The following is a 15,555-nucleotide window of genomic DNA, read 5'->3' as shown; positions in this document are numbered from 1 at the left end:
ACCAGTTGTATACATGCAATACTAAAGACAGTGTATAAATAATTAAACAAACTATATGTGAAATGCTTAGACCATTTCCAGGTATAATAGAAGTTTACATTTTTGATAAGTTTCTGTATTTTGCCATTATTAATATTTTGGATTCTGTATCTGTGACTCCAGCATCTAAACACCCAATCTTGATGAATCATGGGACGTTAACATTGTGTGATAGAAATTTTTTTCTGGGGTTGGATATTGCCACGAACACAGCAGTCTCTGTGTTTTATTTTACGAGGTGCAAAACTTTAATTTCTCCACAATATAAATTTACCTTCATTAGAAACAAATATTGTTTCATATGGGTAAAGCAAATCTTTTTCGCGATGTGAAAAAGAAAAGACTTGATTTGACCAAAGTCAGGTGATCAACGATTTTTAATTTGACAAGTTAAACATCAGTTGATGGTGAAAGCTACATTTAAAAATAGATTTTAAAACACAGTTGCTGGCTTCATCAAGCCCTCCTAAATGAAAACTAATTTCTCTTTAGAAATGTTCAACTCTATCCTATATCTAAGGATGCCAGAGATTATATTTTCTCTCTTTTCTTTTTTTTATTAAATCATAGTTGTGTACATTAATGCAGTCATGGGGTACAGTGTGCTGGTTTTATATACAATCTGAAATATTTTCACCAAACTGGTTAACATAGCCGTCATGGCATTTTCTTAGTTATTGTGTTAAGACATTTATACTCTGCATTTAGAAAGATTCACATGCACCCTTGTTAGATGGTATATTTTCAAAGTTCATTTATTTTTATTCAAGACATGGCATTTTGTGACTTTTCTATGCCACCTAGGATAGAAGACAAACTTTCATGGCTTGTCAACACCTAGGGGAAGGGTTATCTTTGATGCCACAGATTCTATTTATTCTTTCATGGTGATACTATCTTTTTCTACCCCAAATTTACATTGATTTTCTCTAAATAATTTTTATCATTATAGTAACTATTTGTAGACATTAATCCTCAATTGTATCCTGTGTTCTGAATCAATATTACGTGGCTACCCTCTGACAGTGTTTTGGTTGCTTCCTTAAGCAAAGGTAACAGGGAAGAAAATATCTCCTACTTTATACTTAAATAGGGATTTTATTTATGGAGGTTAATTTCCCCCATCAATTCATATTCTACCATTTTAGAGTTTTATCTTGCCTACATTTATAACTTGTATGCCAAGTGAAGGTATATATTTTGGGCTTTGATTTCTTATTGAAAATATTCTGATCTATAACTTAATTAAAATTGTAAATAGTCTGTCAGCTGTTTATCATTAAGGCACAATAGACATAGTGACGTTTGTTCCAAATTCTGCCCATTTTGGTGAACTTACAAGATCAAAACAGTTTTAACTTCTTGTCAGTCTTTGCAGGTAGGTATTGTAGTTTCAGTAAATAAATTACTTCAGATCAATCATTGTCAACTCTAGAACAACTGTATTGACTTACTATTTTCTGGTAGCCCAGAGATTTTGAAGTTGATGAGAACTTTGGATTCTTTTCAGATTTCAGTCTGCATCCCACCGGGACCTGTCAGAAACCACACTCCCCAGGGTGGGATCCACAGGCTGTGGTTTCAATACAATGATGAAATATCCTTACGTTCTTTTCTTCTTTTTAAATTGTCTTTATTTCAATAACAACAATAGTTACATTTATAAATGGCAATTCAAAAATGTTTTAAGATAAGGAAGCATCATAAATCAGTTGGAAAGAAAGAGACAGTCACTTGCTGTTTGGAAAAAAGTCTATTTACAAGTGGCACCTGTGGCTCAAGGAGTAGGGTGCTGGCCCCATATACCAGAGGTGGTGGGTTCAAACCCAGCCCCAGCCAAAAAAAAAAAAAAAGTTCTATTTAGATTTTCACCTTGTACAAATATAGAAAAACAAATTCAGACAAGTTAACAGATTTAAAGTCACAAAGAAATATCAAACCATATGGATTTTACATGACCAATAATTATTTGTGAGATCTTGGAATAGGGTAGGATTTCCTTCTTCTTTTTTCTTTTTTTTCTATTATTCTGTCCTGGGGTAGAACACCCATGTGGCCCAATCTGACGGTGTTCTCTCATTCTTTGCTGTAACAGAGAGCTGTGCATTTTACCTATCCAAGCATTACCGTGTTGCAACACCAAAAGAATCCAAATCTTTTTTGGGGTGGGGGGATTCATTGAAGGTACAAAGAGTTAGGTTACACTGATTGCATTGGTTAGGTAAAGTCACTCTTATAATTGTATCATGCCTCTAAGAGGTGGGCCATACACTGTGACCCCCCTCCCCCTCCCCCTTCATTCCTCTCCCCCCACCTTGCATTGGGTCATTGCCTGCTTTCCTATTAGAGTTGAGTACCTTGGGGTCTTGCTTCTCCATTCTTGTGATGCTGTAGAAACAATGTAAATGCCCACCACCCAGGAGTGGGTAAACAAGCTGTGGTATATGGAGACCATGGAAGACTGGAGGATGGGTGGAGGGAGGGTAATCAGTGGGACCACACCTGCGGTGCATCTTACAAGGGTACATGTGAAACTTAGTAAATGTAGAATACAAATGTCTTAATGCAATAACTAAGAAAATAACATGAAGGCTATGTTAACCAGTTTGATGAAAATATTTCAAATTGTATATAAAATCAGCACATTGTACCCCATAATTGCATTGGTGTACACAGCTATGGTTTAATAAAAATATAAATAAATAAATAAATGACGGAGACTTGGGGTGGTGCCTGTGGCTCAGCGGGTAGGGCACCAGCCCCATACACCAAGGGTAGGGGTTCAAACTCAACCCAGGCCACACTGCAACAATAAAAATTAGCTGGGCGTTGTGTCAGGTACCTGTAGTTCCACCTACTCAGGAGGCTGAGGCAAAAGAATGGCCTAAGCCCAGGAGTTGGAAGTTGCTGTGAGCTGTGACGCCACTGTACTCTACCGAGGGCAATAAAGTGAAACTATGTCACTAAAATATATATATATATAGAGAGAGAGAGAGAGAGAGAAAATGATGGAGACTCTACATCTATTGTATTAACCTAGATTGAATTGGATATGCTTACAATCTAACTGGCTTATAACCAACAATGAAACATCGTTTATTTATGCATTTCACACCACAGATAAGCACAGACATAAACGACATACAGATAACTCTGGTCTTCAGGAAGCTGGTTAATGCCAGACACATCAGGTCCTTTTACTTAGATGGCTGTAGTTTGGTTGTTTGGTCTGGTTATATAGTTGTATGTTTGTTTGTTTGTTTTTGAGACAGAGCCTCAAGCTGTTGCCCTAGGTAGAGTGCCATGGCATCACAGCTCACAGCAACCTCCAACTCCTGGGCTCTAGAGAGTCTCCTGCTTCCGCCTCCCAAGTAGCTGGGATTACAGGCACCTGCCACAACACCCAGCTATTTTTTGCTTGCAGCTGTCATTGCTGTTTGGCGGGCCCAGGCTGGATTTGAACCCACGAGCTCAGGTGTATGTGGCTGGCGCCTTAGCCACTTGAGCCACAGGTGCCAAGCCTATATGTTTGTTTTTAACTGCCAAAATAGGAGTGAATCTTTACATATGGAAAATATTCTTTTGTGGTATCTTTGTTTTCTTTGTTTGTTTATTGGCCAACCACATTTTTTATACAAAAACTCCATTACTTTGGGAGATAGTAGAACACAGAAGTTGGGAGTTAGAAGTCATACATGGGGGCTGGGCACACTGGCTTGTGTCTGTAATCACAGCACTCCAGGAGGCTGAGAAGGGAGGAGGCCTTGAGCTCAGGCGTTAGAGACCAACCTGAGCAAGAATGAGACCCTATTGCTACTAAAAATAGAAAAAAAATTCTAACACCTAAGTTTGGGTGATCTCCCTGCCTTAGCCTTGCAAGTAGCTGAAACTTGGCACATGCCATTACGCCCAGCTAGTTTTTCCCTTCTTTTTGTAGAGACAGGGTCTTACTCTTGGTTAGGCTGGTTTTGACCTCCTGGCCTCAAGAAACCCTCCCAGTTTGGCCTCCCAAAATGCTAGGATTACAAACATGAGCCCTGGCACCCAGCCCTACTATTTTTATATATCTATACTTTTATCTGACTGTTCTTTTTTCCATTATACTGTATTTAATTTTAATTAAAAAAATTAGTTTCCACTTAAATCTGTAGAATCTATTTTTTTTATTTAATAAATTTTGTATTACAATTCGTAATTGAAATTTTTCTTCATGAATCTACTATATAACAAAGATTTTTGCTTTTGCAAACAAATAATTCATGGCATGAATTGTTAAGTTTCTTTTATTTTATTTTTTTGAGACAGAGCCTCAAGCTGTCCCCTGGGTAGAGTGCCATGGCTTCACAGCTCACAGCAACCTACTACTCCTGGGCTCAAGCAAGTCTCCTGCCTCCGCCTCCCAAGTAGCTGGGACCACAGGCGCCAGCCACAATGCCCGGCTATTTTTTGGTTGCAGCCGTCATTGTTGTTTGGCAGGCCCAGGCTGGATTCGAACCCGCCACCTTAGGTGTATGTGGCTGGCGCCTTAGCCACTTGAGCCACAGGTGCCGAGCCTGAATTGTTAAGTTTCAAAACTCAAGAATACTTTACCTGCCACTATTCCAATGATAGGTATGAGAACTGCAAACACAAGGAGGTAAAGGGCAATCAATGCAGCTTTGAAGAACTTCAATTTCTCCTGAATGGTGGCGCCATTTTTAGGATCTAAAAAAGCAAAACCCAGACTACTATTAGAAAACTTTTCTTCTTAATTAAAATTTTTGTAATCTCCAATGATACTGCTACCTTCTTGAGTAAAAAGAGTGCTCCCAAAATAGGTCCTTATCCAGTGGAAAGCAAAGGGACATTTGCAGGAAAAGATAATACAGGTATAACTATGGACATTCAATTTACTTAGCCATTCATTAGACATCCACTAGAAAATTACTATCCTGTTCAAATTGTGCTTGTTTCCTTTGGGGGGACTCATCGGTAATTTTAATATTGCTACTGACATATGCTAACATATTTTTTTTTCCTTTGAGGCAGAGTCTCACTATGTCACCCTTGGTAGAGCACTGCGGCGTCACAGCTCACAGCAACCTCAAACTCTTGGGCTTAAGCGATTCTCTTGCCTTAGCCTCCCAAGTAGCTGGGACTACAGGCACCCACTACAATGTCCAGCTATTTATTTTGGTTGCAGTTGCCATTGTTGTTTTAGCCAGCCTGAGACGAATTCAAACTCGCCAGCCTCTGTACATATGGCTGGCGCCCTACGCACTGAGCTACAGGCACCACTGCAAACATAAATTTTATTTATCTATGGATTTTACATGAGAATATATTACGAGTGTAAGTAAAATTTCTCAACAGTGTAGTTTTCATTTAAATCAGATAAGAAATATTCATTTTTCAATAACTATCATGCAAACATATTTTTCTTTTCCAACCTTATCTTAATAATTTTGCATCTGGATATTATGATTTGAGCACAGTGTAAAAGAACATACCCAAAGAGTGAATTGCATTTTGATTACAGTTTCTAAGTGAGGCTCATCCTGTGGCTGTTTCAACCCACATTATTAATAATAACCGTAACCTTTTAGACTTACACAGTTAATATAGAACAATGATTCGTACAGTGAGATGCTAATCATAGCCGAGATAAATTTATGTAAGGAGGACGCATGGTAGATAATAAGAAAGGGCTCTCCTCGATTAGATGAATGCAAACTTAAAAGTCCATTAAAAATTTCTTTTCTCTGTCCATGGCTTATTGTTCAATAAAAAAGAAGGAAACTTTGCTTTCAGATTGCCGACTCCTAAGTTAAATACAAAATTTAGACCATTTTCAATAATGTTCTATGACTGAGTAAAAGAAGAGAAAATGCCTAAAAATTAAAGAGGAAAGGAAAAGAAAGAAAAAGGAAGGAAAGAAAGAAGGAAGAAGAAAAATAACACATTAATATAAGAAAGATAGGATACTCCATCTGCCGGGATGACCAAGACTAAAACTTATGAGCCGTCTTCTGCCTCAGCTCTAATTTATAATGAATTTTCAGTATCCCACCTTTTAAATAGATTTTAAAAGTTCTCTTTGTTCCCAAATATTTCTGTTGCCTTTTCTGTGCTCCCAAGGCCTTCGTCCTTCCTTGATCCCTCATTATTTCTATTTCACTTTTCACTTCCCTCACTTTTACTGATGTCCCATCCTCCCTTCCAGCCTTGGTAGAGTGCCAGAGATGCTCATGCCTTGGGGTTGAGATCTATACCCCAGGTTCGCCTATGACCCTTGAACTTTGTGCATGCTAATTGGTATTCTAACCGAAATGTCTTTGACTCCTTCCTCTCCACCCAGCTCCTTGGTGATTTGTATTTATACTTCAAGGTTTAACAGAATTGCAAGCATTTCTGTCCTGCTGCTTTGAATGAGCCTGTTCAGATACAGCTGAGTTTCATTTGAGCTCTTGCTGTAACCTGTGCAAACATTTGTTTCAGCACCGTTTGGTTGAGTTACGTGGCTGTTCTTTTTTCCATTATACTATATTTCATTTTAATTATAAAAAATTAGTTTCCATTTAAATCTGTAGAATCTGTTTTTTTATTTAATAAATTTTGTATTACAATTTATTATATTTCTGTATAACCTAAGAAGTTATACTGAAATGCTAACTCAAGGTACCTGTGTAGGGGACCTTAATTAGAAATAGAGTCTTCGCAGCTATAATCCAGTTAAAAAGAGGGTCCAGCAACTGCAGAGAACACAAAGATACCCAGAGAAGACAACCAGATAAAGGCATCAAGCCAAGAAGCACCGAGATTGCCATGACCCACCAGAAGCTGGGTTTCTTTAATTCTAGAGACCTGGTCCAAAGGGGCATATGTCTCTCTTGAAGCCTTGTTTTCAGACGGTGAGACTTCAGCAGCGCTAGAAAATAAATTCCTGTTGTTTTAAGCTACCCAATTTGTGAGAATTTTTTATAACACCCCTAGAAAACTAACAGAGGTACCTGCTACCCGTGATTTTCAATTATTTGTTCCGATCTTAGTGCTAAGATCATAGTTACTGCCAAGGCCTACGCCTGGGAAATCAAAGGACTCCATCAATCCTGCAGACTAATTTTAAACAATGTTTCCTCTCTTCAATTTGAGCTTATTTTCTGTCTCAAGAGAGAAGCAGATCTATTTACCAAACAAGTTTTATTTTAACCTCCAGGCACACTTAAGGTAAATCTCAAGGGTATAATTTTATATACTGTCAATAACTTAGGGAACATCTCCGTGGGCAGCCTGCCCCCACTTCTACTTACTCAGAGGAATCAAGGCTGTCATTGAGCGCGCATCAAATTTCACAGATTCCGAGCAGCTATCACTGTCTTCCTGTTGATCCAGAAAGGGATCCCCCTGTTCCATTCTTCTATCAAGCACACGAAAAAATATATTAATTTCACATGGAATGGCTGACGCCCTTTGACTTAAGGTTTCAAATTGAAATTTATAGATGACACTTAATTTTAAAAAGAGCCAAGTATCATTAAACTTATATACCTGCCATATATAGCAAGGTATCGAACTTACCCGTAAGTTTTACAGTATAATGTAAAAAGAGAAATTTACATCGAATCTACTCGCAGATCTTTCTAGATACGACTGTCTATGTGTTTATAGACGTCTAGTTTTTCAGTGTAGGAAGAGAGATGGCTTTTCTTTCTTAGCTAAAGGGGAAAATACATAATTTTCCAAGTGACAGAAAATAACTATTTAGCTGAAAAGAAAAAAGTAATTTCCTTAGAACAAATAGTTTGGGGCATCTGAAATAAATATTTCCTGTGCTTTTTTATCGTGGTTCTGGACTGAATATTTTAAGCATAGCTTCGTGAGCCAGTTTTTCCTTGCCAAGTCATCTGTTTTGCACTTGAGAAAGATAAAACAAAGTCTAGTCACTAGATTAGGAAGGACAGGGGGAAAAAATCTCTCTCTCTCTCCCCCTCCCTCCCTCCTTCCCTCCCTCCCTTTCTATCTCTCTTTCCAGGGTTTCTCTCATTCTTCTTATACACTGGCAAGAACTCAAACTTATTCTTATACATTTTCAAGCATAACTTATAATATATCACCCAATCTTTGCCTTTGTCTCTTTAACATGTTTCAGAATCATCAAAGCCTTGATTTAAAAAAAAAAAAAAAAAAAAGGTGATGGCCCTCCTACACAGAGTTTCTGATTTGGGGGGAGAGGTCAAGAACTTGCAATCCCCAAAATTTCTCAAGAGATGCTGCAGCTGGCCTAAGGGTCACATTTGAAGAATTATGTTCCATAAAAAGAATTTTTTTTTGTTTGTTCAGACACAGTTCAGTTTGTTTGATTGATAAATTTAGCAGGAAGCCAACATCTTCTGATCATTTCTTATTTTTTCTAATGCTGAGATGTGCATTTAGTGTGGCATAGTCTTAATGGAGTACACCAGCAGCTCCAGGATACCACACTCAAATTCAGTCCAGGAAATCAAGGGCAATCACTCAGAGGCACACATGTGCATGCTGCTTTGGGGAGAGGCAATGACATCTCAGGCTATGACTCACTTTGTGTCAACACATTTTTAAAAAATATTACTAAAGAGATACTTTTTACTGGCTGTTTGCATTGACAACTGGGATCTGCATCATTTCTGAGAATTGGTTTCCATGAATCCTACGTTGATCTGTCCAAGGACTGTGTTCTTTAAAGGATTAGACCCTTGTGGAGGGAGGGAATGAAGGGAACTAGACACGAGACCTAAATCTGCTGGTTTCTCAGGCAGAGGCAACGTGGAAAAAATAAACAACAATCTGGGAAAATGGACTAATGCAAAAAATGAAATTGGATCATTCAGACTCCCCGCCCACTCCTGTCCTTTTAATTTTCTCTATTATCAGATTTGTATGACAGTTTGTACAACCAAGCGAAAAACTAAAAAAAAAAAAAAAAAAGAAAAAACTCAAACATTTTAAAATACTGAAACAACAATAGAACCCAGATAAATTCACTTTAAAATTATAGTTTAAAGCAATCAGGACTATGTACTAAAGCTTTTTCGCTTTAAATTCATTTTGTAAAAGATGAGCCCATGGAGAAAGTATTCATAAATACCTGCTATGTACACATAGGTGTCCCTTAACCACAGGGACACATTCTGAGAAATGCATCATTTCACTATTGTATAAATGTTGAAAAGTGTTCTTACACAAACCAGGATGGTAGAATAGCCCACTACAATGCAACAAAACTTAGCATTTTATTATTTTCTAGAGAAGAAAAAATGGCGATAGCAGAATGGTCATCTAACGATCTAATCTTTGCCTCTATCAAGGAACACAAATATGATTTTTGTTCACCCAATCCTTCTGCTTACCCTACTCAAGAAGTTATTTTATTGAGTTATTAAATCAAGCACTGTGCAAGTTACCAGAATGTCAAGATCAATGTGGATGAGACATTCTCAACCTCCAAGCCACCAAAGATCTTATCCATTTAATACAAAAAAATGAAATATTTAGAAATAATTGCATGACAATGTGACATAGATCCAGAAAATCTACAGGCATAGTACAAAAGAGAGTGTTTAACTCTTTGGGGCGGGAGGGTAGTCAAGGTAGGAACACAAGAAGATGCTACTTTCCAGAGCTTTGAAAGACAGGCATAGTGTACAGTGGTGTGTAGTTGTAGCCTGGCTCCTTGGGAAGCTGAGGCAGAAGGATTGCTTGAGCCTAGGAGTTGGAAACTTGCCTGGGCAACATAGCAAGACCAGACTCCAAAAAAAGAAAAAAAAATCAGATATTTTGTGTAAGAGATTAGTCCAGAACAGAAAAGATTATGTTTTTTGTTTGTTTGTTTGAGACAGACTCTCACTATGGAGCACTGTGGCATCACAGCTCACAGCAACCTCAAACCCTTTGGGCTTAAGCAAGTCTCTTGCCTCAGCCTCCCAAGTAGCTGGGACTGCAGGTGCCCACCACAACTCCTGGCTATTTTTTTGTTGCAGTTGTCATTGTGGTTTAGCTGGCCCAGGCCAAGTTCGAACCCGCCAGCCTTGGCCCATGAGGCTGGGGCCATAACCACTGTGCTATGGACACTGAGCCAGAAAATATTATGTTAAAAGGCATGAACAAGAGAAGTAGAGTGGACCAGTGTCTGGGAAGCAGATTTCTGGGCACAGGACCCAGCAGAGGAGGCGAGAGTGGCATAGATCTGGTAGCATGGTCCTCATCAATTTCTTCATCCATTTTTTTGGATTGCACACATCTGATCCGGCATTCACAACATACTCAGAATATATTACTGAACTCTATCTATATAAATCAGTAAAGAATTATTGTTTGGGCGCTGGCAACCTGGATTAACATTACTAGTGACACAATCTATGTATATATGGTTTATTAAACATTTTGCTTTTATCTCTTTCACCCTGAAATAGAGATTAAGCTCAATTTTGCTTTTCTTTAAGCCTCTAAACTTTGATCTGTCTTAATTTAGCTTAAAAAGGTGATAAGAAATATTTTGTGTTTTACTGTATTTTGAACTCTTGTTTATTTGGGCAAATTTATTGAAACTTTGAATGTAAACATCTATAAGTGGCTCGAGCTAATTAACCATATTTGGGCCATATAACACCCCTGAGCTTTGTAGGGGACTGGGAGAGAGAAGAACACTAAAATATACTGAATAGAATGATGAATGAAAAAATACCGTCCTCTAGCTATGCTGGCACACCAGGGGAAGTCCTGTTAGTTTTCTGGGGCAGTGTACAGTAGGGGTTAGTTAATCATAAATTGCATAAAATATTAGTATATATTATTTTCCAGGAACAAAACAGATTTGTTTAATCCAAGCATCCTCAAACTACAGCCCGCGGGCCACATGCAGCCCTCCAAGGACATTTATCTGGCACACTGGGTGTTTTGCCACCGCTGCCTGTCCTTTGAAACTATAGTCGGGCCCTCCAGTGGTCTGAGGGACAGTGAACTGGCCCCCTGTTTAAAAAGTTTGAGGAGCCCTGGTTTAATCATATAGAGATGTTATATGATCGCTCATTGGCATTTTCTGTGGTTATTTTCTTTTCTCTTAGTCTTCACTCTCTCTCTAGGAGTCCCATCCACTTCCATGGCTTGAACTACATATAGGTTGACCAAGCTTCTATATCCCTTTCATATCTCAAAATTTCATTGGTTTTTTAATAATACAACTAGCCTCAATGATACCTTTTCTACATAGTCATAATTGCTCCATTTCTAAGGTCTTTGATGTTGGCATATCATTGATTTATTCTTTTTGTTGTTGTTGTTGTTGTTGTTTTTTTGGCCAAGACTGGGTTTGAACCCACCACCTCCGGCATATGGGGCTGGCACCCTACTCTTTTGAGCCAGAGGTGCTGCCCCATCAATTTATTCTTATAACCATTTATTTGTTATCACCCTTTACTTACTGCATTGGAAAATACCAAATACAATCATGCAAAGGCTACCAAGACCCAGTCATTCAAACCAGAACCCAGGCCTTGATTCTTAAACCACACTCGCCTGTCAGATCCACATCCAATTGCAAATCCTGGCTTTTTTGAATCCATTTCTTTCACTCTACCCCAATTTTTCTATTTCAGCTCATTTTTATCTACCCCAGCCAGGCATCTTTAGTAGTACCAAAGGGTCAAGCAATCAAGGGGTAAATAAATACAAGGGCATTAAGAAAGAGGAGGTAATTAAAAGAACAAATGGACAAACTTCAAAACATAGCCTATTAACCAAGACCAGGGGAGAAAATCCAACACTGGAAAATATTTTGTCAAGAAAAAAAAGAAGACTATCAGATTTCAACTTATGACCTTCCTTTTGGGCTTCCTCTTCCTTTTCCTGGCTCAGTATTTTTCCCCTCAAAACATAATCACTATCTAACACAAAATATGTCTTTTTTATTATCTCCTGAACTGTCTTCTCTCATCTAAGGTAGATCCACCCTACAGAGTTATTACCTCTTTGGTTCAGTGACCAGAAAGTTCCCGAACATGATCATGACCTACATATGACAGAATTTGAAATCACATCAATAAATCGAAGGCAAACTAATTTTCAAGATGACTGGAGTTTATATCTTGGGTTCTGCCTCAAGAAAAGTTTTGTATTTCATTAATGTGGGAATTTTAAAAATTCTGTTACACATTAGAATCTAAAACGTTTCTCTCTGAATTGCATGTAACTCACACCCTGAAGCAAAGAATATTATTCTGAATATCTCCACTTTCCTTCAAAGGCCTTTATTATTAGGATTTCTGAATTGTTTCAGCTCTTAACTCGGGTTATGATCACTGTAATTGTTTAGTAATGTCCGTGTATGTATGTAAGGCTTTGTTAGCAAGGAGTGAACAATTTCCACCATGTAAGTGTTCCTTTAAATATCATTTCCAAACTTAGGAGAAAACGTCCTTCCAAATGTCAATGTACTACTAAAGGATTGTGAAATCTTTTCTGTTTGTATAATCTATTAAAAACACGTTCTCATGAGAAGTGAAATGCATTTCTGCTATATCAGCTTTGTAATAATGGGTGAAAAGTTTACAGAAGCTACAACAGGAAAATCATGATAAAAGACTTTCAAGGTCAACTTGTTTGGAACTATACTCTTTCTGTGTGTTTATTTCTATTATAATAACATTGTAACAAAATTCAGGATAATTTGTATAAAATTTCTGTCATCCCATCACCCTAACTTAGGAACAAATAGCTTATTTTTCCTATGAAGGCTGAATTTTTGTACTTATGTACTCATGTTACACTGTTGATGTCATTATGTGCATTTCATGTGGTCGTAATGTGTTTCCCTTGAAATCATCTCAGTAATTTTTTACTTCAAATAATTTTTTAATTTAAAAGGATGAGCTACATGATAATTCATGGAGTATCTATTTGTAACTTCAATAGCTGTTTTCCTAGAACAGGATTTTTGTCTTCTTAATTTTTCCTCTGGTTTTATGGCGGCCAATGTTTCACTAAAATAAATAATGATGTTGCAATTATTTTCATAATTTAGCTCTATGCTTTTGATCGATTTCTTTAGGATATTTTACCGTATATTGAATTACCAGGTGAAAGGAAATACACTTTGGAGGTCTTGGTATCTATCGCCTTAGTGTTCAAAAAAGATCATACACGTTTATTAATATCCCAGTCATATATGAATATGGAAGTTTTAAATGAAATTCACAACCACATGCATAATACAGTTTACTTTAGAATCATTTAGATTTTGATAAGATTTAAATGATACCTCAAGATGGCTCTTGTGTTTTTTATTATTAATGTAGAAGAGATATTTTCATGTAATATTTATCATCTATTTTTCTTAGTGGGTTATCAATTTTTATTGCTTCTAAATACCCAGGGTGGTTTTCTTTGTGTGTGTGTGTTTTTATATATATGTCACATAGTATATATATGTCATATATATAAAAATATAAATGACATATAGTATATATATGTCATATTCTTCATATGTAATATATATTTATTGTCTGTCTCTTCACATTTGAGGTATGGTCTTTCTTTTCAGACTGTTCCTTATCCAGATTGGCACCATACTCTGACAGTTAATGTCACCTTTAAGAACTGGAGTAAACAGTAAGCTTATAATAGTCTTTATTATTTAATTATAAAAACCCTGATTTTTTGGAAGAAAAGTTGAAAATCAAAAAGAACATGAAAATCAACATGATTGATGAAGCCAGTAGTTCTGTGCTTAAGGAATCTACCTGTAAGAAGGACTCTGAAAAATGGAAATACCCATATTGTGTCTGACATCACTAATCCTCAGCCTCGGTAGCAAAGAGGAAAGAGTATCAGGTTTTGAATCTGAAATCTAGATTTGAGTATTAGCCAAGCCATTATCTAGAGCTGTGGCCTTTGGCAAATATTTTAACTTTTTTGAATTGGAGTTTCTTTATATGCAAAATGTGGTTGTGATATGAATTTGAATAACTATGATGAGGATTAAAAATAATTTTTTGTATAATTCTCAGTAGACAAGAAAATCATCAATGAATTTTTTCACTTTAAGACACCAATTTTTCAAATAGGCATTTCTCTTGTTTTATCCTCACGGCAGCTCCATGAGGTATCCAGAGGCATTTTTTCCATTTTACAGGTTGGGAAACCAAGACTCAAAATCTCTAACTAGTCAACATTACACAGCTAGGGAGTAGGGGAAAGGGATTTGAGCAGGGGCAGGCATGACCTTCCAGAACATCAGCTCCCAAGTACTACATGAAACTCCTCATCTCTCCCTAAAGCATCCAGAGTCTCAGTCCTGACTACTCCATCACAATTTTCACAAGCCCAATGAGCCTTCCACTTGCCATTTTAAGCTGTGTAAATCCTCCCATCCTTCAAGATCATCCTCACTTCTGGTATCTCCATCAAGACTTTTTTGATCATCTTTTCCCCCATCGAAGTAATTTTTGTCTTGATTATATTTCCAGAGAAGTTGTCTACAGCACTTACATGCTCCTGAAGACACTCAAATTAGATTATGCCTAGTTGGTGTATATTTTAGATCATAAACTTCCTGAAGACAGTAAATATATCCCTTATATCCTTTCCCCTTATATATAGTTCAATAAAGTGCACATAGTAGGTACCCAGCCAATATTTACAATTTGAGCAGGTCAAGGTAATAAAAGGCATTAGGTTAAAGCCAAAAAATGTTACTGAAAATAATAGCCAAAATATGTTACATCACACTCTGAAGAAAGCCAATATTTTTAATAAAATATGCATAATAATATGACAAAAATTCCTTCCCAGTGTAAAATACAAAGGAGTTGGTGTATTTCTTATATCTTTATGCATACATCAAATATTTTTCACTCATGGAAAACTTAGCAGAAATCCTTCACTTTTGTAACTGAGAACAACCAAACCAAATTATGAATGCTAGAATAAAATATTTTGCCAGAAATAATTAACTCTATATGTTACAAATAGGTAGCTCAGATAGCATACATACACAGAGAGAGAGAAAACACACACAAAATAAGCAGAAAACAATTGTGGAACAAAAACGTTAAAAGTAACTTTTTTTACCTTTGCTCCTAAAGACACAGCCCTGATTTGTCCACTTCCCTCTCTTCCCAATTGAAACCTAAAACCTTTATCTCATAGTATTTCAGCGTCTATCACATGAGGAAAGGAAGTGACACACTTGTGTGTTGAAAATCTTTCTTAACAATGCGTGTCCACAGCACAGTCATCAACGCCCAGGGTAGCAAAATCTAAATTTGTTGGAGAACTCATTCCCCGTCCCATCTAAGCCACTAAAAAAGAAAAAGAGAAGTGAAAAAGGAAAGGGGGCAGGGGTTGTTGAAACAAGGCATGTAATTTATGGGAGAGGGCACTTTCCTCCTCTGTGAGTTACGTACGCCCGGTAGAACACTCATTAATTCCCGTCATCTCTTCTTTCATATTATATAACGTTGAGGGAAGACATCACATTTCCCCTCATCCTTTCCCCTTATTCCT

At 37.1% G+C, this 15,555-nt stretch overlaps 1 protein-coding gene across 3 annotated transcripts in view; it reads right to left on the bottom strand.

The window, feature by feature from the left end:
* Window positions 1-15,241, bottom strand: part of MSR1 (macrophage scavenger receptor 1) — a 72,515-nt gene extending 57,274 nt beyond the window's left edge. For 2 of the 3 annotated variants that reach the window (XM_023517808.1, XM_023517809.1), the window contains exons 1-3: window positions 15,121-15,241; window positions 7,329-7,435; window positions 4,630-4,743 (exon numbers count right to left, since the gene is read on the bottom strand). In XM_023517808.1, the coding sequence (XP_023373576.1) occupies window positions 4,630-4,743; window positions 7,329-7,431 (217 nt within the window). In that variant the 5' untranslated portion in view covers window positions 7,432-7,435; window positions 15,121-15,241. The remainder of the gene's footprint in view (window positions 1-4,629; window positions 4,744-7,328; window positions 7,436-15,120) is intronic. The other variant, XM_003797676.2, reaches the window with a different exon arrangement.
* Between the last annotated feature and the right edge of the window lie 314 nt (window positions 15,242-15,555).

This window comes from Otolemur garnettii, unplaced genomic scaffold (genome assembly GCF_000181295.1).
Source record: "Otolemur garnettii isolate 467f Iridium unplaced genomic scaffold, OtoGar3 scaffold00121, whole genome shotgun sequence".
Lineage (NCBI taxonomy): Eukaryota > Metazoa > Chordata > Mammalia > Primates > Galagidae > Otolemur > Otolemur garnettii.
This window is presented reverse-complemented; position numbering and strand designations above follow the sequence as displayed.